The 26,492-nt window shown below is 39.5% G+C and overlaps 1 protein-coding gene across 8 annotated transcripts in view; it reads right to left on the reverse strand.

Moving 5' to 3' along the window:
- Window positions 1–26,492, reverse strand: part of Shtn1 (shootin 1) — a 95,717-nt gene that overhangs the window by 36,269 nt on the left and 32,956 nt on the right. For all 8 annotated transcript variants that reach the window (XM_047552664.1, XM_047552663.1, XM_047552666.1 and 5 more), the window contains 8 exons: window positions 22,417–22,585; window positions 20,457–20,554; window positions 18,638–18,719; window positions 14,963–15,057; window positions 10,036–10,182; window positions 7,450–7,603; window positions 5,341–5,440; window positions 109–191 (listed from right to left, as the gene is read on the reverse strand). In XM_047552664.1, coding sequence (XP_047408620.1) covers window positions 109–191; window positions 5,341–5,440; window positions 7,450–7,603; window positions 10,036–10,182; window positions 14,963–15,057; window positions 18,638–18,719; window positions 20,457–20,554; window positions 22,417–22,585 — 928 coding nt within the window. The remainder of the gene's footprint in view (window positions 1–108; window positions 192–5,340; window positions 5,441–7,449; window positions 7,604–10,035; window positions 10,183–14,962; window positions 15,058–18,637; window positions 18,720–20,456; window positions 20,555–22,416; window positions 22,586–26,492) is intronic.

Raw genomic sequence — 26,492 nt, forward strand, 5'->3', positions numbered from 1 at the left:
TCTTCCAACAACTGTTCACAGTCATACTGTTCATTCAACATGTGTGTGAACTGCTGAAAAGTGTCACCACCAACTGCTTAAGGGAACCCAAATGCACAGGATGCTTACTTGTTTCTGGTGGAGTTGCCTTTTCTTTCTTAGCACCACTGCCACTGGGGTGGGATCGTTTCCGGATCATGGACATGAGGGATCTTTGGTAGAAAGAAAAAGACCAACACATCTTACTGGAGATTACTATGTGCCTTATGATCCAACAGATAAAATGTATAGACTCTAAATGATCAGTAAAAGTCCAACTCTTCTGCAGATGCATGGATACATAATTAGAATTTAAGTAGTCTACTTTTCGTTTTTGATGCTGTTAAATTTTTTCATCTTTCTAAAGGAAAGAAATATGTCTTGTTCCTTTCTGTGCAAAACCAAACTAATTACCAGAGGGAGGGACTGCTGTGATTACTCATACAATGCATACATATTTACAAATGAAAACACACACAGAAAAAAAATCACTGCATATGTAAACTTCAGAAATGGCTATCTAAGTACTACATTTTAGGGTCAAGGGAGAATGAAAGAACTAGGAAATGTATCATATAAAAAAGCAGTATATGTTATCAATAAATCTCTACTTGTCAAATATTAGCATAGAAGTATCTGAATTTTCATGCTGTAGACCAAATATTTAAGGATAAAATATATTTGGACCACTGTTTCTCTAGCCTGCTTTTACAATCCATATAAAACCCAAATTATGAAAAATTAAACCACATTAAAATTTTAAAACCTCCATATGTTAAAAGATACTGTAAGGACTAAAAAAGACAAATTACAAAATAAGTATTTTTTTTTAAAAAAATCAATGAAAACAGCAAACACAATTTAAAAAATGGACAAAAATCTTCAGCTGCCACAAGAGAATGTCCAAGTTTCCTATGTACATATAAAAAAGGTGCCTGACTTTCTTAATTTTTAGGGAAACACAAATTAAACTCATAGTTATCACTATTTACTCATCAAGTATGCAAAAAAAAAAAAGAAGAAGGAAGAAGCCTGATAATATCAAGTGTTGGTGCTGAAGAATTCTCAAACCAGAGGGTATATAAACTGATATGACATTTTGGTGGAGCTAAAGATGTACATATCCTGTGACCCAGCGATTCCATGACCTCACACTTCACAGAACTTCAGGCAAACACTTGTGCTCTAGGATACATGTGCGAGGATGTCACACAGAATTTCTAGAATTTCCGTGAACTGGTGATGACTCAAATACCCATCAGCACCACAATGGATAAGCACCTTTTGAGACATTCGTCAAGGGGATTACATATCAATGAACAGGAATGAACCTCAGCCATGCAGCGTAACATGGAGAGTTACAATCTAACATGGTGTGAGAAGAGCAAGACACAATGAACATGTGAAAATTCCAATTACAAATGTCAAAAATGGGCCACACTGATATTTATAGTAGTATAGGGGCTCTGGGGGCTCAGAACACAATACTGCAAAGTACAGCACCCTGGTATGCTTAGAACCTTAAACTGAAGGACACTGAGATGGCCCTCGAAGGTCTCTCACCTTCTACTGCTCTCCTATCTCCCACCCCTGTTTTTCGCCCAGGAGCAGTTCATAGAAACCAGAATTCCTCTTCCCCTGGGTAGGACACAGAAACCAGAAATACTACTCTAACCTTCCCTGGTCTTTCTCTGTAGGAACTGGCCATACCGAGATTCTCTGACCTATCTCATCTGACAGCAGGTCATGACACCCTCCTTCAGAGGGGTCCTATCTTATACCCAAGGGGAAGGAATGCTAGAGAGGCCAAGAGCTATCTGAACACAGGCCTTGCCGGGTCCCTCCTCGGCCTGTTACCATTAGCTCCTACCTCTTCCTCCAGTCCCATTTCCACATGGCTATCTGCTCTTCCTCAAACCTAAGCATGTCAACAGTCTTCCCTGGGTCTTTGGGCCTCCATTCTCAAAACTTTTGTGTCACATAAAACTAAGTAAATCAATTGTGCTTCTTTCTTGTTAACCTGTCTTTTGCTACAGGAGTGTCAGCAGGGACCCTTACAACCAGCGAGGAAAGGTACAATGTCTTTTTCTACCCCTATAAGACACACAGGTAGACAAGACAAAATTTCCTTTAAGAGAGGCAAGGAAATGATGCCTCCGTGTGCCACCATTTTCAACTGAATGGATAAAAGCTTCAGGCATCTGTCACCCTACGCGGAGCATCGGTGGTGATTTTCACCTTGTAGTTCCTCATGAACTAGTTAGAAGTGGAAGACAAACATGTCCTATGAACCAGGGGAAGGTGTGAACGTCAACCTGACTGGGCCGTGGAGTGCCTAGATATTTGATCGAATATGCTCTGGGTATTTCTGAAATGTTAATTTCATTTAAACCAGTAGACTGAGAAATGCAGATTGCCCTCCCCGATGTAGGGGGCCTCATCCTACAGTGAACACAACAAAAACACTGGCCCTTCTGCCAGGAAGGAAGAACTGCTTCTGCCTGATCACCTTCAAACTGGAACACTGGCCGTTTCCTGCGTTTGAAACTGACATTGCCACGTGCTGGGCCTGGAGCCTGCCAGCCTCTGGAACGGAGCAGCACCACAGGTTCTCAGGCTGGAACTGTACCGCCATGCCCTCCGTACGGTCCCAGCTTGCTGACTCTCCCTACGGATCCTGTGACTTAGGAACTCCCACAATTACATGGGCCAACTCTACCCAGTCACGTGCCACAGAACAACGTTTCAGTGACAGATCACACATACGGTGATGGTCCTCATAAGAGTATATTATTGCCTAGTGATATCATAACCATCTTAGTTTGTGGAAGTATACAGCATGATGTCTGCAGAATGAAACTGTCTTAATATGCGTTTCTCAGAAGGAATCTCCGTGGTTAGCAACACGTGACTGTTTGTGTCTACCTACATCTGTATCTGTACATACACCTCCTACTGGGTCTGTTGCTCTAGAGAATTCTAACTAATGCACCCAGGCCTCTCCCCAGGGACCATACTTGTCCAGGACCTGTCCTACCTTCACTCTTTGTTATTTAAGTTGTGGGCTCCCCCAAAAGCTCCCACGTGAAACAGTGCGAGAATGTTTTGAGGTAAAATGATTAGGTTATGAGAGCCTTTACCCAATTAGTGCATTAATCCACTTGAATATTAACTGGGTGGTGAGTGTAGACAGGTAGGGTGTGGATGGGGGAGGTAGGTCACTGGGGGTGTGCTTTGGGGCCCACATTTTGTCCCTGGTGAGCGGAGCTCTCTCTCTCTGCTTCCTGACTGCTGTGTCCTGAGCTGCCTTCCTCCTCACACCTTTCCCCCATGGATGCTGCCTCAGCTGGGGCCAGAGCCAGGGAGTCTGCCATCTCAGGGCTGATTCCTCTGAAACCAGGAGTCCCAGAGAAACTTTCCTTCCTCTAATTGTTCTTGTCAGGTCTTTTGGCCACAGTGCCAAAAAAGCTGACTAAAATATTCCTAATTCAAAATGACCAAGGTATGCCCTCTTCCTCGCTTTCCTATGGCCTACCTGTCCTCCAAAAAAAAAAAAAAAAAAAAGAGTTACAAAAAGGAGAGGGAAAGTAATGAAGCCACTTAAGCCATGCGTCTTAGCCCTCGTCCCCCACCTTCATTTCTACCTTTATCTACATCAGGGTAAAGCACATGGCTCAGGAACAAAGCTGGAAAACCTTGATGGACAGGTCAAAGTCCATCAAAACTTTTAAAACACATACAAATACATTTCTTTGACCGGAAAGTATTCCTCACACAAAAAAAAATTTCTGAAAAATTATCTCCTCTCCTATTTAAGTTCATCTTAAAATAAAAGCCATTCATATTATTCAATAAAATTTTATTGAAAGAGGCTTATAAAAGAGTTCGTGCCTGAGACAGAGTCCTGAATCTTACATCCCTTTCTCAATGTATCTGTAAAAATTCTATTTAGCTAATACTTTTAATTCTAGGGGCTCTCCACATTTCTGAGACTAAAAATTACAGGCCAACAGCAAGACTGTAATTGCTTTTTAACAGTTCTCCCTCCTCAGAGAAGTGACCTTTCTTATCAGCTCAAAATTCTAAACCTTAGAGAAAGATCAAAGTGATGAATGTCCAATTTTAAATGTCAAATTTGGAATATCTCCTACAGATTTAGCTACCCAGGAGAGAAAGAATTTAAAATACCTGAAATTCTTTCAATTAACTCTTGGATCGATCACGTGTAAAAATTATTTAGCCTTAGCTACTTCAATGGCTTAAAGTAGATTATGTCATCCCTACTCAGTGAGGAAAAGTAATGAGAATCTTTTTAAAAGGCAAAGTCCCATTTTCATAGTCATGTGGGAGGAACATGCTACACATTCTATTCAGATAGATCAGCAAAGGTGCAAAGCAGGAATAAATGGCCTCTCTGTGTGAAAGGATTAAACAAATCGCATGAGTTAATGAAAGCTAAAAAATCTTGCACAAGTTTAAATGCCATTTGTTCAGGAATAAAATACACAAAGCAGCTAGCACTGTGGCACAAGGAGGCAAGTGGTCACCACTGCAAGTAGGCTGTCTCCTCTAATTCTGGATGGCAACCTGGAGAAGCACAGAGGTCAAAAGTGACTCTAGCTCTCCTTGAGGACATGATGCTCCAGAGAGGCACTCACTACCGTCACATCACCTCGGTCTTCAGAAAAAAGTGAATTCCTGTCTGCATATGTAATTTAAGCATGAATTATTATCCTTTCTCAGCATTATTTGAAGTTTAAATGTATGACTAGCGATTAAAAAGAACAAGTACTTTTAGATTAACTACTAGTTTGTAACAATTAAGTACAAACTACTTGGTTTGTACTTAAGTAGGCTTAAGTATTAGCTTAGTACTTGTATTTTAAAAATAAGTACATCAACTACAGCTTTTCGAATTCAAATTAGTGAGAAAAAAATGATGAAAACATTCTGGAGACATTCTTTGGTCTTACGGGATTTTACAAAGGAAATCCCAATGTCATAGAATGAAATTTTTAAAGTAGAATATGTAAGATGAAAAAGCAATGTCTAGTTCCTGGGTTTGGAACATCCACGTGGAATCTCAAGGTCTACCACAGAGAAACGCATTTGCCAAGCGTTTCAAAGTCTATACTCTACATATTACAGGAAGGGAATGACACACTGGTCTTTACAATTTTTCCAAAAGAAACACCAGTCACTCTTTTATGCTTTTTACCAACCCGCTAATGATTCAGTATAAGCTGGTATTCAAAAGAAAACGGCTATATCCCCAGCACTGCTGGCAAGGTCAGAGGAGGACACCGTCCCTCCAGCACTTACCGGATGGGATTGGGCGGAGGAGGGGGCAGGGGTGGTGGAGGCGGTGGAGGAGGAGGAACGGAATTCTCAGACTGGTTCACCCGTTTCTGGAGTTCATCGACTGCACAGAGGGCAAGCATTCAAAAGAGAGCAGAAATAAGCAACCTAACATCTTTTAGTCATATAGACGAAGAGACATAACCTCCCTCAAAATCAAGTATTTTTTATTGAGGCAAAGTTAGAAATTTCAATATGAAACTGAGGATTTTCAAACTGTTTATTACCTAGTCTATCACTAAAATGAGAAAGGTCTTCCATCTGGTATAGCAAAATGTTACAATCTTTCTCCTGCATATATAACTTCAGAAAAAAATTCAAGACAATGGCTAACTGGTGGGAAGTAAGGGTTGAGTAGGTTGAAGAAATATTTGTAACAATGGAGCATACTACTGGAACACTAAGAAATTGTTAATGCTTGACTTTAAAAGTGTATGGACCAAGAGTTACTTTTAAAGATGACATTTAGTCATGGATTTTAATAGCTGCATACTTCTCTCCTCCGCTTAATTTCCTTCAGAAACTTACTGTAAATGCAAAAGTTCTTGATTTTAACCAGACTCACATTCCTAAATGCCTGTAACCCAGAAACTTTCTGCTTTTTGAAGAGCATTCTGGAAATATAATGTATTCACTCCATTCATCCAAGTCACTAATGAGACACATTTAATAAGCACCCACAATGTGAAAGAGCCCATAGCATAGCACTTGTTGGAGACAGTAGTGTTCCTGACTTTAAGGAGTTCAATTTAAATTTATATCACAGGGCTCAAGGCACAGCTTGGTGGTAGAGCACTTGCCAAGCAGGCCCATGGCCCTAGGGCCATTCCTAGCACTGAAAAAAATGTTTATTTACAGATGCTAATCCTGTCAGATGCGCATCAATAGGTGACAGGTACTGAGTACTGTCTGCACTCAGAGGCAGCACGCTCTGTCTATGACTGACTCCTGCTTTCCCCACACACACTTAAAGGCAGTGTGGGCCAAGCTCTCAACACCAAGACTCCTCTAGTTACTCCCCATGCATACATCATTCTCTCTAAAGGGATTCTGAGATCATCAAAGACAAAAAGAATGGTTTCTTTTCTCCTGTATTTTTTTATACCCTAGAGCAGGACTGGGGACACACACGGCAGATTCTAAATAAAAGTACTCGAATTGAATCTAAAATGTCTCTAGTCTCTGCCACTTCCATTCTTCATAAAGATGGCCTTGGTTACTCTGCTACTTGCTTAAAAGAATGGAAAAACTCTTAATTCTGGATCAATTTTTATAAAACAAATTGCAATCAATTTTCACTGGGGATTAAAAAGCACTGAATGTTTTTAAAAGAAAAAAAAAAAGAGCCTACATGGTTCTTCTGCAGATTTCAAAATTCTAGTATAAAATTAACCAAAAATATCTGAAGTGAATATTGAAGCTGTTATAAAGCGAACAGACCTGCCTCCTTAAATTACCCACCTTCTCACAGAGACTTAGACTTATGCTGTGTAGTAATCCAACTTGCACATTCCTGCTAAGCCTTCCAGCCTGAATGAATAAATCCTTTGATTTAAGCATCCCCTGGTGTTTTAAAAGTTTTTTCCATTTAATATACATATTGTTGCCCACTTCATTGTTAGGTGTGGCACAGGAAGTATTATTTCATGTGTATAATTAGACACCGAAGACAAATGGGGTATGAGCACCAAAGAAGAAGGCATTACTTTTTAAAAGTTTAATTCTTGTTAAAAAGAACTCTAAAATGAACAAAATAAAGTACTTAATGAACACTTGTCTCTGGAGCCCTGAGAAATGCTGACATTTTTGGTCTTCCCGTGCTAATGGCATCGTTGTGTCTTAATTCTGTACATGATGTTCACAAAGGCTCCACGTCCAAAATGAAGTCTGAATATTTGAGAATGATCAGGTTATAGAGACTATCCTGTTGAACTGTGATAGTTAGAAATGAAAGAATTAAAACAAATCTTGGTGTTTTTTATAGCACTCACTAGAACTATGCGCCAGGTTCTGCCCTTGGCATGAGATCTACAGGTGAATGAAGAGACAGAGGACCCTACTCAATGCACTTACCAGAATGCTTTAAGTTTCTGGCCTTCTCCTCAGAATTCTGGTATTTCAATTCCAGTTCCTTCTTATCTTCTTCTAGAAGCTCCAGTTGCTGTTTGAGGTTATGTATCTCTTTGTGCAGAGTTTCATTTTCCAGTTGTTCCTCTAATTCTTTGACCTGTAAATTAGAAACAAACAATGTGGTTTTAGGTTTTCCTTTGTTGACGAGTCAGGTATTTTCATTTGACTTTGCAGAAAGACTGCAACCCATCTCAAAAGTCACATAAATTTTGGATAATACTTAAATCATTACTGGTTCTTTGATTAATATAAACTTACTAGAGAGTTATGTACCAAACAAATTTTTCAATGTGAGTCACAAAAGTAAAATAATACCTAAAAAACACGCCTAAAGTAGAGTAATACTTTCAATGCCCATTTTCAAGAGAAAAATCCAAGTAGTAGTTAAAAAGGCCCCTAAGGATCACAATTTGGTAATAAGTGTAGTACAAAAACAAAAACAAAAACAAACCAGTTAGTCCTGGTGGTATGTGACTATATAGTCCCTGCTGCTCAGGAGACCGAGACCCCATTTCAAAAAAAAAAAAAAAAAAAGAAAAAAAGAAAAAAAGAAAGGCTCAAAGGCCTTTATGATCCAGTAATCCTACTTTTAGGAATTTGTTTTAAAAAATACTCAGACAAATGTACAAATAGATTCACTAAAATGTTCCTTACAGCAGTGAAAGGCTGGAAATTACCTGAATGTCTACTAGTCTCTGTACTGATTTAACATATTAGGATGTCATTAACTGTAATACTATGCAACCACTTAAAATCACAAAATTTACTGTATATTGGAGATGAACTGAATAAAGTCAGATTATAGAATACTATGTTATAAATACTACAATACTATGTATTTAAAAAAATACACACACAACATATAATCATTAAATTGTCCACTTACACAAAGTTTACATAAGCACCAAAATATGGGATTCTTGGATCATCTTAATTTTAACTTTTTCTTTACTTCAAAAATTTATTTTAATGACCAAATGCTATTTTTATAATTGTAAAAACAACACAGCTGTGTTCAAAAGATCACTGATTCTCCTAGGGAATTTGTCAAGAAGAAATATTTTAATCCACACACATGAACGACTATCCAGAATAAATGTATTGTACAACACTTGCAGAAGTAGTGATTGCTGTATCATTCCTAACTTTTATCTAACTTCAGCATCTCTACCTCTTCCATAACCAATTTAGTCCTATATTCAGTTCAAGTCTATACATTCCAGGCATGTATTATTTACTAAACAGATGAACTATAAGTAGTTGGACTTTCCCAAACCAAAAGCTAAATTCCAGCATAAACTGGGCATGGTGGCACACTCCTGTAATCCCAGTGGCTCAAGAGGCTAAGGCAGGAGGATCTCAAGTTCAAAATCAACCTTAGCAACTTAGCAAGGCCCTAAGTGAGACCCTGTCTCAAAATAAAAAAAATAAAGAGTCTTGGGATGTGGCTCAGTGGTTAAATGACCCTGGTGCTCCTGGTTTCAATTCCTGGTACAAAAAAAAAAAAAAAAATATATATATATATATATAGATAGATAGATAGATAGATAGCATAAACTGAACAAAGGCATTTTTTCCCTCTCTGTACTTGAAATCATGGAGACAGGAAAACAGAAATACCTTCTGTCCCACCTGGTTCCCTAGTCCTCTTTTCCTTGGGTAATCGCTATCACCACCTGTCCACCCAGAGGTTCTCTATACCTATGCCAACATTTCTTAAAGAGGAAACAATCAGCCAGACCTCATCACTACCTTGGGAAAAACTTGAGAACTTCCAAAGATTACATATCCATATTGTTGCTCAGAGAGAATGTAACTGGTGAATACAAACAAGCAGCTCCCAGTCTTTCCTCACAGCTAGGTACACTGTAAGTAGTATAAATACTAATGTGGTTTTCCTTAAGCAGTTCCTTTAATTTGCAAGTCTTTGTTCCACTGCATCCCGACTCCTTCTCACTAAAAACAATGACCGTCTCTGCCCAGCACAGAGGTCAGCTGAAGAGCTCCACTCACACAAAATGAAATAAGCACAGAGGAAGAATTCACACATATCCACTTATGCAAATCTGCACCATCGGAAATTTTCTCTAAGCAAATAAATTACTACTAACATGAACTTTTTTTTCTCTCTCTCTTTGAATATGACCTATGCCCTGCAAGCTCTGTGAGATTAATACACCATCTTCATGTATGCGGTCTCTAAAAACTGTTAAGTTCTCCCTCCATCCCCCGAAAAGTGATTTCTAGACTATGCATCACTAGAGACATTTTTGAGTCATATTTCTTTCCCTTGCTTCTTCAAAAACATTCTTAAATGACTGCTTTCAAGATCATTACAAAGTTTACAAAGTATGCTACAATTTTAGTTGGGCAATAAATTAATTTGGTAGTTATTCTTTTCTAAAAGATGATTGGAAATATTTAGTAACTAAGGTAAATACAGAACTATAAAAGACTGGACTGACTCCTATCATTTTAATATGTGTGCGTAAGTGTGTGTGTGTCTGAGACCCCATAATAAAATGTTACCTTTTGCTGATGCTGAATTCTCTCTTCTTCAAGGAGCTGGGTAAGTTTTGCATTTTCATCCAAAGCTTTCAAAAGCTGCTGGTCAGGGACAGAGCTCTGAAGCAGAAGGTGGCTTTGTCTCTTTAGCTTGTTTTGTTCAATGAACATCTGCAGAAGTTAATTACAAAAATGTATATACCAATCAATTCCACATATATCCTCAACTGCAACCTAAGCAACGGGAAAGTACATGGAGTTTTTATTAAGATATCAAATGGAAGTCCTGAATTGCATAACAGTCTTAGGGGTAGTGATCACTAAGAGTTCATTTCTAACTTTTATACAATCTTCATACCTTCATCCCTGTCTCAAAGAGGGCATAAATACAATAATCACATCCCGCCCGTGGTTCTCTAATATTTTATCATTGCCTTAAAATACATTAATACTGTCACAGATAATATCAAGAACTTACCTTGTGCCAAATACTCCACTGAGTATTTCACGGGCCTAGTGAAACTATAACTTAAACACTTCTGCTACAATAGGTTAAATTTTACTATATGCTATGTGATACCCATGGTGATAATCATCTTACATCCATTACATCATCTAATCCATAAGCCAATACTGTGAAGTAGAGACTGTCATCCCATTTTACTGATAAAGCAACTGAGGCTCAGTGGGGTTAAGTGACTTTCTCAAGGACACATATAAATGGCAAGACCAGGATTTAAATCCATATCTGTCTGATTTACAAGCTCAAACTCCTAACCACTTGACTAATCTCTGCTATTTACTACACTCAATGTTTTAAGTCAATTTGCTTTCCCTTCAGTGATAATAGTAGGAAGACAAAGGGAAAGGGGGGCGGTCAGTATACTAATATATGTTAAGCATTTTATAAGCAACTTACATCAACTATTCATCAAATTCTCACAACTGTGCACAACTGAAAACATTATTTTCTATTCAACTGTTATTTCTTTTCCTTAACACCATATCCAAGTTGGCTAGTGGGTGATTGCAAGCATGAAATGTTTTACAAACTCTGAAATCTCTAAATAGTAAAGCTTTATGCTTTCAGATTCTTAACAGCATCTTTAAATGTACATTTTTAGCTTAAAGGTAAGATATGTACTGTAAGATGACTTGCTGTACAGCATATATTCCTTTGTGCAACAATACATTCATCATGTAACAGAAAACATCAGTGAAAAAAACTCAGGACAAAAAAAAATTACCTTCTCTTAACCTTCAAGTGGAAAGATCACAGTTTTAATGATTGATGCAAGCCTTAAGCTTAACCCTTGGTCAGTATTCTTTTTAAAGTATTTTTTAGTTGTTGAGGGACATAGTATCTTTATTTACTTTTATGTGGTGCTGAGGATCAAACCCTGTGCCTCACACATGCAAGGCAAGCGCTCGACCACTGAGCTCTTGCCTCAGACCCCTTGGTCAGTACTGATCTCCAAATCAAAATCAAGTCTTGAATATACTATATTAAAATACTCACATTTTCTTCCTATTATATCTTCCTATGAGGGGGAAAAAACTGCCCAAAGCTAGCACTCTACCTATGCAGAATTTATAAAAACTCACTCAACTACAGCAGTGTTCTGCAAAACCAAAACACTGCTAAGTCAAACAGGTAAATATGCAATTATACACAGTACATGAAACCTGCGCCCTTCCACTCGACTCCTCACCTCTATGGGAGTGAGCATGAGTGTGTGTGTGTACATGTGTGGGGCTGGGGAAGAGGGAGCCTAGAGGTTTCAAAGTGCAGAAGAGTTATCAGTAGTTCGTCACAGTACGTGAACTTTTAGACAATGATCTAACTGAAATGAATCACTTCTGATTACCATTACGATTATTAAATAATTGCCTTCTTACACATTTCCCCTCTTGAAACATAGCTGGGCTCCCTTGCCTGCATCAGAAGGCACCTCAGATGAGCAGGAAAGGCCTGCAAACAGCAGCTGAGGTGAGACCTGGAGTTTCCTTCCACCAAATGTGTTTGGGGCCAAGCCTGCAGGGTCACCACCCGGCAGTAACCCAAGTGGGCACAAGCTCCCTGTCAAGGCAGGGGGGTGACAGCATTGCCAGCCACCGTGTCTCTGGACTTGGCTCTCTTGGAAAAAGGAACAGTGCCCCTTGTCCAGCCAAGACTCTGGAAAACTGTTCACCATCTCCTGAGTACCACCATCTCAACTGCGTCATCAACATGTGACGCTGAGTCAGGGATATTAATAACATGAATTCCTTTTGTAAAACCTCATCATAATCCCTGAACGGTAGTATTGTAAGAGGAAGACCTATATAGAAGACTTTCTTTAAATAACAAGAATAGCTTGAAAAAAGCACTCAATAGACTATCTTCTCTGAACTTCAAGATGCCTAAATAAAAAAATTCTAAATAACTCCTCTTCTAAAAAAGTATTTCAAGAAAATTCTGTCACCAAACACTAATGAATTTGGTTTTCAGCTCTGGTAAGAACTTGCTGGCTCAAGTCCAAAAGCTCGTCTCATTTCAGACAACACCACAGGCATCAGAATTTCTGAGAAATTTCGTAAATCTTTCCTAAGAGTAATAATGAGAAAAAAATTCTTATGTTGTTAATTCATTATTTTCAAAATAATACTCCAGTATCTAAATTATTCAGAAAGAAAAAACAACCAATTATGTAAGTCTCATAGTTTATTGGGAATACATATAGAATAAAACATCTTAGAAAAGAAAAACACTACACTGAATAGCAAGAAAATTTTTTTAATCAGTCTTGAGAAAATTTTTGAATATGTTGTTTAAATTTTAAGAACAACACAGCTAAGAAGGCATCTGACTTTTTGTTGAAAGGGAATCATACTTTTTAACTGAACTAGTATGAGTAGGAGCCATTATACATTTGAGAATTGTATTTTTTACAAGTACAAATATTCCTTTTGCAAATAAAAACATAAAGTAAATACACTTTAAAAATTGATTTCTAAGCTCCAAAAGGGCAGGGCTCATTTTGCTTTCTTTGGCATTTGATTATGACATAAACAGTGTCTAGCGCAATCAGATGCTGCTAGGTACTGAGAACAAAATGCAGAAGAGAGAGACCCTCCTGCTAAACTAAGCCATGTGCCTCTTAGCAGCAGTTACCTGTTGAAAATCTGAGAATCCGCGAATTACAGAAAAGGGAAAACATCCTGGTTGCAATTGAGCACTACTTTTTTAAAAAGTTATCTTCTCACTATTGTGTAGATCAACCTAGATCTCTGCACTCCAGTAACATAAGCACCACGCTCTGACCCTCCCTCTTCAGAGGTCCCCTCCTCACTCCTGGCTGACAGCGCAGCGCAGCACTGCCGGCTCTGCTGGACACAGCGCAAGGTCCCAGCAGGTGAGTGGCAGAGTGACTCAGTCAATTCCACACTCTTTCTGTACTCTTGCTTCTCCCATCTATCTCCTCTGCACAGCCTTCAAGTTTTTCTTTGAGTTGCTTTGTATTCTAACATCACTGTACGAACAACACATGGAAAATTGAAAATGTCTTGAGATAAGACCCTGGCCTTCTGGGTCAAACTCAGTCACCCTTTTCCGTTTTGCAATGGAGGCGTCTTTCATCCTCCCCACCCTCCTGCCCCCTCCACTGTTTATTTGGTTGCATTATTTATTCTGCTGCCGCTTTCCCACCAGGCTCTAACACACTTCAATTCTGTTTTCCTTTCTACAAGTAATAAGAAAACGGTATTCACTCACCTTTCATTAAACTCTCTGAATAAAATGAATCATAATATTTCAAATCAGATGTACTTGGACTTCACCCTGGGAAGAGTTTGCTGCTAGCACAGAAAGACCCCACACACAAAACCATAATCTGATTGTTCAAATGCCATTCCCATAAAACCATGTCTTCTTCTACAGCCTTGGTTCCTCTCCCCAGGCCTGTTTCACGCCTCCTTAGCTACTCCTTCAACCTGTGCGAGGCACACAGATTCAAAATACTTAAACAGCATGGAGTTTTCACTGCACATCAGCTCCACACCACAAGTTCAACCAACTCGCAACCCATCATTCCCCTGAAAATCATCCCCAGAGCCGGGGACACCCAACGACTGCATGTCAACGGGGCCAGAACTAAAGAAGCTCAAAGCTTAAGAGGCTGAGATGATGGAGGTACAACATGGTGGTGTTCCCCATCCAGCAGAAGAACCAACTCACATTAAGACAGCATCAAACAGAAGCTGGAGAGAGAGGTGGATACCATGGTGCTATTATCTCAGGCGACAGATGGACTCAAGCCAGCCTCTCATCACAAGTTAAGGGTGCCACTAAATGTAATTCCTTCCTCCCACAGAGCACTTTATAGTTAAAAAAAAATACTTTTTAAAAATCATGCCATTGGTTCTAAAATCCTTTTGGTTCAGTTTATGTATCAGTATCTATTTTACAGGTTATAAGACTAGTATCTGACATGGCCAGAATCTGAACCCAGAACTTCTGCACCAACTTCAGTGAACCTGATACCATTCTACAGCTACCATTTGACCCAGGTGCTCCCTAATGCAAACTGGTAAGTTTTTTATTCAGCCTCAAAGGGTTTTTCCCCTTATTTTTAACTGATACACAATAAATGTACATATTTATGGTGTACAGTATGATAACCTAAGATACTCATGTGTGTGCATATGTGTATGTATGACGATTAAATCAGGGTGATTAGCACTTCCATGTCCTTAAACATTTATCATTTCTTTGTGCTAGGAACCTTCAAATGCCCTTCTTCCAGTTCTTCATGAAGTACATATAAATTTTAAAATACAGACATCCTACTGTGCTACAGAACACTGGAACTTACTCTTCTTATCTGAATGAATTCTAATTCTTTTTTTATTTATTACCCGCCAAGTCCCTTAAGAAACAAAACCAAGCGCCAGGTCTGTACGACATACCCACCTCCTGTGCAAACGACTCTGCTTTCTTTCGAAGGTCCTTCTCCAGCTCCAGGTTCACTTGCATCTCCTCATACTCTTCCACTGCTAACATGGACACTTAAAAAGACGAGGAAAAGAAAGACTGTACACCATACAAATTGTCAGGAACATAGATGGGAAAGAGTCTTAGGCATACAGGGCCCCGTCCATTCCTGCTTGGCATGTAAATTGATAAAAGTTTTTCGGAGGGTGTCCTGGTAATGTGAATCAAATTTCTACAACTATTCATGCCCACTGATTCAACAGTTCCACTCCTAGGAATGCACGAGTACACAGAGAGATTTGGACGCAAGGACGCTATGTGCCTTGTTGCTGAAAACAGTGAAACCGCCTAACATCAGAGATCAGCAAACTGTAGCATAAAATATTATTGTGCTATCAAAATTATATTGTAAATGCAGATTTAGTGAATGAGAAGACATTCATAGAATACTTTTTAAAATACGTGAATTATGAAAATTAGTGCAAAATTAATTCTTTCTAAGCCACAGAAAACACATCAATAGGCAGGTCACAGGCCAGGAAACATATGAAAGGTCAAAAAACATATGGAAAGATGCTCACTGTCGTTAGGGATCAGGAAGCACAAAGTGAAAGTACTTTTCTATATCCACCAAAAAGGAATTTGCAGAAATTAAAAAGTGTGGCTATCTTGTTTGGGAAGGATACAGAGCAACAGAATCAGATATACTGCTAAGAGGAGTGTAAAATGATATCTATTTGCAAAGTAGTCTGGCATTACACAGAGAAACTGAAGATAAAATTTTACATGTGGCACGTATATTAGTGAAATCAGGAGACATGTATGAGAACTTTCCTAACTCATAACAGAATAGCAAAACAATGGAAATAACTGAAATTTCTGCAAAAAAAAGTCAATGCATGAGTGAATTCTGATAGGGTTATCTTGTGGAATATTAGTAGTGAAAATAAACATACCACGTTATGCCCTTTAACATGGATAGATCTCACAAACATGAAAATCTGCAGAGGTTATATGCAAAATGACTCCGTTTATATCAAGTTCAAAAACATGCAAAATTAAACAATGTGGTATTTAGGGATACATGCATATTTGGCCAAATTTAGAGAAAAAAAATTAAAATTTGACAGAGGGGTATAAGCAGAGAGATGCTTACGGGCTTGTCAGGTATTAGTAGGTAAAGAGAGATTTCCTTTACTAGTATTCTTTTCCATATACATTGTAAACATATGAAACATAAAATTTAATGTATACATGTTTTTAAATTAGAATATATCCTAAAATGTTAATAGTGCTTATCTCTGAATTGTAAAGGTTAAGATTGTTTTTCCATTTCCTATACAAATGTAAGTATAACCTAATAAAAGGAATATATATGTGTATATACACACACGTACATATTTTTATATTACATATAAATTTTAAGTCACGTACATATGTGTGTGTTACTTTCTAGTGTTCTTTATGTCTACAAAGGAGGGAAATGGCCTTAGAGCCATCCAGGCCCAGAGAACTAAAGGATTCTGCAGGCCAGACACCTTCAAAAGGAAGGTCCTCTCAAATAAAAGTGACAGCCTTCTTTGCTACTCTTGACATTTAGTAGCCTACTCTGTTAAATAATGGCACAGACAGGACCAAGCGGGTAATGACGCCACTGGAAATTAGGAATGACTCGGTCGCAGCACACCACCCAGCTGCTCCTGGTGAGGCACCCCAGTCCTGAGCTGAGTCATGTCACTAAACTCTTTCAAAAGGCTCTCTTAATGGCTGCTTTCACACACTCTTCCGCAGGCACTTCAGTTCTAACTGACTAAGGATGGGTTTGCTGTGTAATGACATAGAATTTCAAACTCTGCTCTGTAAATCTACTGCCTCCTCAGATGAAAGACAAATGGTCTTACTCAAGAAAAGTAATGTAAGTGGTGGTTTGCAGTGTGAATTATAGGTCCCCGAGAGCTAAATGATTTTTAGAATCTATTTAAAAAAAGAAATTTTGTGAAGAAAACAAAGAAGACCACAACTATCTGAAGCCCTGGGCAAGATAATTGACTCTTTTCTATGTTCAAAACACTATAATAAAAAGTGAATTTTCACATGTCCAGGTCCCTTTGACTTGGACTCTGAAAGAAACTAGGTTGGTCCTAGAGGTGTGTTTACTGACATCCACCTCTCTGCCCACACAGGGGACCCTCTGAAAGCAGAGACACATGATAAACCTCTGCAGAACCCTGTTTCCAGCACAGTGCCTCAAGCTGCCAAATCCTTTGACACATTTCTACCTGCAAACGAAGCAGGACCTGAAGAAATGCTACAATCCAGCTCATCTCCCACACTTAACTATGAGGTTTTTTATTTAAAAATCCCAGCTGTTGAGTGACTTGAGGATTGACAGCTGCCACCAATGACCATATGGAAAGCCCTAGGTCTAAAAGACTTCCTGTTAGCGTCACAATTTCTAGAATAGAAAGCCAAGTGGCTGACGGAGAGAGGGAGAACAAGAAGCATCCTGGGTCTCTGCTATGGTCTGGATGCGGACTGCCTCCCAAAGGTTCACATGTTGAAAGGCTGGTCCCCAGTGTGGCAGCATTAAGAGTGGTGGAACCTTTAAGAGGTGGGGCTTAGCACTTGGTAATTACCTCATTGTGGGTGATGCCCTCAGAAAGGAGTAATGTTGGTCTCAGAGAGTGAGTTAGTTCTCCTTAGAATGGAATGTTATTAAAAGAGAAAGACCAGCCCCTTCCTCAGCTATGGCTTTCCATCTTGCTATGAAATCTCTCCCTATCAACCTGCAATCCCACCCTGATGCCATCCATCATGATGTGACCAAATCAAGGGGGCCCTTACAGGCACCAAACCCATGCTGTGCCATGCTCTTGAATCTCTCAAACTAGGAACTAAATAAACTTCTTTTCTTTCTCAAGGTCCCAGCCTTTGGTATCTTGTTACAGCAATGAAATATGGACTAATACAGTCCCTCCCCTCCCTATCTTCAGGACTGACTGCAGCATCACTTCCTCAAACGGGGACATAAGCAGCAGCCCCCAGGAGACTCTGCACAGTTTTCCTTGGAAGTAGTCACTGGAGATGTTGTCCTCTCACCATGAGACCAGGTCTGATTTTCCTGATCATTAGTTTGTTTTTATGTAATTTGTTTAAATGGTCATGAATCCCTCATGACCCTGGAGCTCAAAGCCAGATTTCAGCACAGCCCTGAGAGCAAGTCTGCATGTACTCTATAAATCAGTTCATATTCTCAATTCCCCTTGTTCCATTTTCATCCTCTTAACTTGAAATGTTATCTCTTTGCAAGTATTCCGGGTAGATGTTCTGATCTCTGCACTGAGGTTTACTAAATGACCTATCAAATAGATAAATGCTGAAGGGACAGCCCAAATGGCTGTGGTCCCAGGACACATGTAGGACAAAGGTAGCATTTATGTCTGAAGTCCCAAAACAAGTAGTTTATGAGCTCCTCAAGTGAAATCACTTTCAAATGTGATAAAGGAACAGGAATGGAAGGGACCTGCTGCTAGGAAAACAGTCTAGGAGAAGATTTTGGCTACAAGAGTCTTTAGGTAAAATGACACAAAACACATGTACACAAAACACAAAAAATGACGTATGTGGTCGAGAAAAAAGACTGGAAAGACGTACCTCTGTTGCATTTTTCTAAGACTTTTCTCTGTTCAAGAACTTCTGAATTTAAAACAGCCTTTTCTTGTTTAACTTTATTTACCTAAAAATGTAAGATTTTGAGGGGAGAAAACACCCAACATTGTAAAACGAGACATATGGCAACATGTGACGCTCAAATGGTGTCCAGTTCGCAACACGACGTTTCCAGTGGGAAGCTGCAATCCTGGGCAAGACCGAGGCCTCCCCAGCGCTCCTCCTCACAGCTTCAGAGGCGGCGACCTGAGGAGGGGCCCTCAGTGCCCACTTTCTCCCCGGTGCTGCTGGCACCAGTGTCCCTAACGATGACTGTGTCCTAACCCTTCAATGTACATAATTTGTAATTTTAATACAAAAGTCCAACCACAGATCACCCAGAAAAAACACAAATCATTCAGTCAGAGATCCAGTACTCAACTAGGAAACTCATTTTGAACTTTGATAACTTATTTGCTTGAATATAATACCTATGAAAACATTCTCCCCAAACTTAAATTTATGAAAGAACATTTGACATAAATCAATACTCAAATACATTAAGCAGATATGTTTACATAATCTAAAAATACTCAAAATACTGTGGATCGTACTGAACTTGTAAATGCAAACCCTGGAATGATAAGCACCAAGTTCAGGGGAGCTGGGAGGAGTGAGGAGAAGCTGAGAGGCAGCCAGGCTTCCTCCCTCGCCAGTGCTCTATGTGCTAAGCTGGACGGTGGGGACGTGGATGGTCACTGTCGTGCTCATTGTACCTTTCAGATGTCTGAGACAGTCACGATAAAAATACTATCTAAACGTTTTCCAATAATACCTCTACGAGGAAGGAGAGAGAATCATCAATAAACCATCACCACTGTGGTCTGGGGTGCATAAGGATGCATTTCCTGCCCCTCTCCTGTGGTGACTCAAGACACAAGCTAGGATTGATGGCCCGGAAGGCAGCTGTGAGGCCATCAGCACCTCCGCAGAGACTGAACTGCTATCTTTCCTATAAGCCTTACTTTTGCTTTTCGTCACTATCCTAAATTCCCTACACAAGTACTATTGTCCTCCTTCCTATTCAGTACAACGTTCTGCCATAGTAAGGTGGCAAGATATGTACAAGAATGGGGGCAACTGGGTGAGGCTGCTCGCTGGTGGGCTCAATACCCTGGCATGTTTGGCAGCCACCTGAGGTGCTGTCGCCAGTAGGCTGCGAAGCTCTGGGCTTCAGAATCTGAGCACCATGGAGACAAGTTAAATCAACATGGTGGAGGCAGACTCTCAGAGCCTCGTGCAAAAACAAGGCCACTATGTGGTCCTGTTCTTAAAGACACTTCAAGGGGACAGAGAAAGAGTCTCCAAATCCTGGCTTGAACCCCCTCTCACATCTACTGCGTCTGCCTGCACTGCAGGTACACAAAGGGACAGCCCTTCCAAACCAAGGCAGACATCCCACTCGAGAAGCAAGATACTCTCTTCCTTCTTTGCCAGAAGCAATCAAGTGCATGACTGAAAAAGCAGCTGACATTCTTACAAATCTGCCCCACACAGGAAAGAATATGGGGACAATGGGGAGCATGTAAATGCTACCTAGTGTTTTATTTATTCAGCTAGGCAGTGGGCACCTGAGTGTTCAATGATCTTGTTTTCTAGAACTTTCTGTATGTCTGAAATGGTGGAGGGGATAAGATAAAAATTGGTACATGGTTCTTATAGCAAAACTTAGCTTGCAATAGCAAGTTTCTAATTTAGCCAGTCCCCAAACAGACTTGTGGTTTGAAAACATGTAAGACCTTGCCTTTCAGACCCAAATACGTACTTCTTCAATGACTTCCACAAGTTTGCTCTTCAGATTTTCCAACTCAATGGCTAATACCTTCTTTTCCTCCTGAACAGACACAATTTGATCTCGAAGTTCTGCATTTTTAAAGAAAAAGAAAAAGGTTTTATTTTCAAATAAATCAAATATGGTCAAAAAACTGAAAATGCCAGTCCACAGGGCTTATGGTCAAGGTTATTTGACAAAGAGAAGGAAAACAAAGGGCACCTGCATGCCCACCCCACACACTCATGGTTTTGTACTAGGCAACCTCACCACGTTGGATACACCAAAGTGAGTTTCCTTTGCAATCTACCAAACGCAGATTTGAGGAAACCATCCAGCATCTGGAAAGTTAAAAGTTCTTAAGTTTTCAGCAAAACAAGTTTAAGCACTGTACTGTTTCCTTTTTTATTTCATAATGGCCATGGCTCTTGTCACAACACAATATAAACAAACAACTGGGCAGTTAATAATTGGAGATTTGGGGCTGGGGTTGCAGCTCAGTGGTAGAGCGCTTGCCTAGCATGTGTGAGGCACTGGGTTCAACTCTCAGCACCACACATAAATAAATAAAGGTCCACTGACAACTAATAAAAAATAATAAATAAAAAATTAATAAAAAATAATAATTTGGAGATTTTGATTTGAAAGAAAAAAATCCTGACTTCCTGCCAATTTACGGACCATAAGTATTATTTGAACTAACTTGAATACGTAAAGAAGGGTTAATTCTAAGTAATTTTCTCTCTGGAGTTGTGGGTGTTTCATTTCTTAATTAATTTCTTCTTTTTATTATTGGGATTTAATGAGAAATGTTACTAGAATGCAGACATTAGCAACTTTAAGTGCAAAAGCTTCTGGTGTTAAGTTACCTCTGCCACTCAAATGTTTAAAAATACACATGGATTAGCACAGACTACTTAAGTTTATATCCGGGCCTACTGTTTTGCCACTTTGTTTTAATTGCTTTTAATTCTTATCCTTCTCCAAGAGCAGTAAGAAAGCTACTATGTGGTTATTTATAAATTGCATTAAACTTTGTACGTGGACCCAGCTTGAAGAAGTTCTCAGTGATTCAATTCTAAATCACTTTCTCCACTGGCTGGCTAATTATGAAAGGAAGAACATGAGACTGTATTGCTCAAGACCTAACAGAAAGGAGCATAATGAACAAAAGGAAATCCTTTAAACTTCCTCGTATTCTCAGCCAGCATAAACCCTATTTTGTCTTGAGTTAAGAGGTTGAAGAGTCAGGGAAAGCCAGGTGTACCCTTCCATCTTTATACCTGTACCTGAAATTTTATCTACCAAATAAACAGAAGAGTAGTACTTCTGAATGTGTACTAGGTTAAAATGCTCCAATAGTTGTAAGCCAGAAACTGCTTTGTGACATGTTTAACAGAAATGATGTGTATGTTTGTACTTAAATAAAATCCATGTGCACTGAAGAGACAGTTTCCTGTGCTCTTGCCTCACAGCACCATCTGCTAGCCAGCACTGTTGTTTAATATTGAAAACTGCTTTTAGCTCACTGCTTAAATCAGGTGCTCTTAGAGGGCAGAGGCTAAGAAATTTAAGAAGGAATCTTCTCCAAAGATTCTAACACAGAACTAAAGAGAAAGGGAATACACGTGCACAGATCTTTTGGTGCTAGGAATGGGATCCAGGGCCTTCTGCGCCACCTAAGCTTATACTCCACCACTGAGTTAGATCCCAGACCAGGTGAAATGTCTTTCGATCCATTCTTTCTTTCATAACACATCTAAAATCTCTTAATGCCTGGTCCGTATTCTAATGGGTAACGGTCTAACTGGCTCTTTCTGGAGACAATACTTTCAAAGGTGCTAAATTCCAAACAAGAAAGCAATCCAGAATTACAAGTGTGATACCCTGTGGTTCTCAACCAGGCTCTTGGTGGTGGGGCTCATGGCATGCTCGGTAGTGAGCAGGGTCCCACCTTTGATCTGCTTCTGACACTGCACTGACACACAGGTCTCGGCAGCTCCATCTGTGTCCCCAGCAGAGTCTTCCTCGTCGATGTTTATCTCCTCGGTTATGACATCTGGTCCCAACTTGGCCATGTACAACATGCTGATCCTTTTCAGTGTTTTATTTTCTTTATTTAGCTAAGATAACATGCAAACATGGTTATTTTAGCAGCAGTCAAATAATTATCTTGGGTTTTTAAACAATAGACAAATTAAGCAGGTTTTTGTCTTGCATATTCACAACAGTCACAGCAGGACACTATGATTAGCAGATTCATCCAACAAGGTTGAGTTCACATGTTTTAATATTAAATGTATTACTTTAAGTAAGACCTGGCACCTGGATTGCAGCCAGCAGCAACTGTTAATGCTAGTTATGACCAAGGGAAATAGATGTAAGGAATCAAAATGAAATACTAGTGTTTCTGGTTATCAACAGTCTTAATATATACTCTTTATTTAAAGTAAATTTTCAGTTTGAAGCCATACTGGAAATACCTCTTAAATGTCTGCTTGCTCAGGGTCCCCTCTTTTCTGAACATTTCCATTCCATTTGTTTGTTTGTTTGTTTGTTTGTTTGTTTTGTGGTGCTGGGGATTGAACCCAGGTCCTTATGCACAAGAGGCAGGCACTCTACCAACTGCACTATATCCCCAGCCCAATCATGTGATTTCTGTGGGATGACCACACACCCCCAAGGCTTCCCCAGCCATCGGCTGGAGCTAGTTAAGTCCAGAGATGAGACCTGTGACCCAAGCTTGGCCAATCAGTTCTCTTTTCTAGGAATTTTGAGGCTGGAACAGAAATGAGTTTCCATGTGTCTGAACACAACAAGTGCTGGGGAGCCCACTCCCCTACTCACCTGAGGAAGAGAGAAAGGCAGCGCATAGTGAAGGCAAAAAGGAAGCTGACGTGGAGAGAGGGCCAGAGAAAAGCAAGGAGAGGGTTCCCCAAGCCCGGATTCATTCCCATACTGCTCCTGACTCACAATATTGAGTGAATCCCAAATGGGATTCTCCAATATTCCTCTAACAAGTTCCCACATCCTTCTCTTTTCTTGCTTAAGCTTGTTCAAGATGTTTCTATATCTATACACAGAATCTTCATAAATCACAATACAAGAAAATTCAAGGTAGCTCCTATTATCTCTACAAAAAGAGTTCTAATTCAGAGCAGTAAAAAGGAATCCTGATTTGTTAATGTATTTGTTAGTCCTTAATAAAGAATGAGTGGGTTTGAATTTAACAACTGACATTAGAAATAAATGAACATAATTCACTGGGATGCTAGTTTATCTTCTTTATTGTAAACCTGACACCAGAACAAGAAGTTTAGCATGATGCGTGACTTGACTGGCTTTAGCCCTTCCTCTGTGATTATAATTTGGGCCCTTCTGAGTTTCTCACAGCCCACTGTAGTCTGGAAGATCTGATTAATACAGAACCACGTGCCAGGGTCTGGAGCCCAAGAGGCTTCCTTGACCTCCCGGAGGCATCAGGAAGAATCTCTTAGAAACAGATACAAAAAAAACCCATGAATTCTTCCAGGGAAGACCCAGGAGCTCTACTCAGGGAGTCCCTTTTTCCAGTCCCCAGTCCCTATCTCCCCACATTATACTATGGGATCAGGGATAAGAGATGTGGGCCCACACGTCCCGACCCCTCTTCCTTAAGATGGAAAATTCAAGGAGACTGTTGTGGGTCCTGTAAACCATGAATGCTACAGCACGGCCTTCAAACAGGCTCACGGGATCCTCTTATCAATTCTCACACTGTGACATCTTTTCTTAGTGTTAGAAGGAAACATCACTTTAAGAAGAAAATGAAAAAAATGAAGACAATTTATAACTCTGCCTCCTAATATTTAAACAACTGACTCCCAAGTCTACACATTACAATCGCTGGAGAGCAACAGTCACATTAAAAAAAAAAAAAAAAATCCTGAAGCTTGTGCCCTATGCCTTATCAAAGTCTCTGGCCATGAGGCCCAGCCTAGTACTCTTCCAGAACCTCCTGGGATGCACGTCCACACTAAGAATCACAGATGCAGAGTCATGGAATGCTTCAGCACACAACCCGGCTGGCTCCGTCTGTCTCTGGAGCCTACCTAATCCTTCAGTCTCTCACTTCTCATCAGCAGAGGGTAGAACAGTTTCTAACCCATATGAAGATTAAATGAGGTATTACAGAGAAAGTTCAAGTTCAGCAAATGTTTTAACTATTACTATGAAAAAAAGAAGGCTTAGTTTTTTGTCTAATTTTTTCTTTGGAAATCCTTTATCAGCTAGTTTTCTTCCAATAAGGTGTGCATCTACACAGTTTCTTCTTCCAGGAGACTCATGAAAATGCTCATTTTTGCCATGTGGTGCTTAACGTATTTCTTCCCAGACCACCATCACCTTAATACCTGATAACCTGAGAGGTAACAATTCTACACTCAAAAGAGCTTAAAGCTACTATCAAACCAGGCATCCAAATCCATCAGCTGTAGGTCATTTGTAATACAACTACTCAGCAGAGTCATTAGCTTGAGGAAAAAACACAACCACAGAACATCCTAAGTCTTCTCTCAAACACCATTTTCATGTTTTGAAAGAAGAAATAAAGATTTGCATGCCTGAAGTTTTATGGACAGACTACCTGGACATTTCTGAGAATTCTGAACTCACTGATTTTAGCTAAGCAATTTTACTGCAGCTACTCATCAAGTTACAGATTAACAGCATGCTCCCTGTCAGGTGAAACCCTTGTAAGTTGTGACGCCCCTGTAACCAAACCTATTACTATATTCAAATTTAAATAGTTTTTACATTGTCACAGTTTAATGAATATTTAAAGGAACAAAGTAAGCAAATTACATGGCTTTGAAGTGTCAACTTAAAATAGTCTACATTTATCAGTTTAACTTCCATATTTTAGCAAAGCAAAGTATCCACATTGTTTTTAAGAAAACTATGAGGTCAAATTGCATCACAGGAATTAAATATTCTGCATTTGTCATTAATTTGAAGGAAAAGGTTTAGGAAAATAACTTATAGAAACTTCACTGCTCAGAAAATGGAACCTACTTTTGAAAATGACAACTGATACCTAAAACTGAATGTTCTATTTTCACTTACTGATCGCACATAAAATGAAGTTTCCAAATTCTGCATTCACATCTGATAAGCATATCTATAGTGTTGGATTAATTCTGTTTCTTGATTTGTTATTTTTACTCCAGGCCCTATGAATTCACATCACATCCTCAGAAATAAACTACACATCCATTTTCTAAAAGGCTTCTTAGGCTAGGAAACAAATGGAGTAAGTTAAAGACCCTAGATGCAAGAATGACCTTAGGGATCAGGCATCAGTGGTTTCTAAGTGGAGGTGATACCTGGTACCCGACAGCTTTTCAACATACATTCACCCGGGCCACGCTCCTAGACCAAGTGGATCTGGAGCACTCCTAAGGTGACAACCCTGGTCCACCCAGACTTTTAGAATGCTTGGACTATAGCTCAGAGAGGTGAATTCTCTTGCAAAAGTTACCTGTTAAATAAAGGGAGGGCCATAATTCTGCCAATCCTGAGAAATGGCCAGTGTCCTCACCTAGATGTACTACTGCAACTGTTAAAAGTAAGAGAAAATGCAGCAACTACTCGTAGGCCCTAGAAGAGTCACAGCAGCTAGTCTGCTCTAAATAAAATATTTTTCCTTTGCTTATTTCAAAAGAAATAAAGGAAATGACAGCAGAATTCATACATCATCATGGATTGAGGAGCTCCAGTGCTGTGCGGCAGAGTAAAAGGATGTGAGAATATCCACCCTGTCACTGTTTTTAAAGCAATGGCCTGTACTGCTATGTATCCTCAGACAAATAACAGGAGAGAAGTTACACACACAAATTTATATCCTTGGTTAAGTTCTGATTGAATATCTTATGAATTCTAATGCAGTGTCGTTATGCAAACAATTAAAGCAAATACCTCTCCCATGCACACTGCTAATGCACACAAATTAAATCTATTTATTTATTTATTTATTATGGGTGGTAAGATTTC

Source organism: Sciurus carolinensis, chromosome 5, assembly GCF_902686445.1.
Source record: "Sciurus carolinensis chromosome 5, mSciCar1.2, whole genome shotgun sequence".
In the NCBI taxonomy this organism is placed as follows: Eukaryota; Metazoa; Chordata; class Mammalia; order Rodentia; family Sciuridae; genus Sciurus; species Sciurus carolinensis.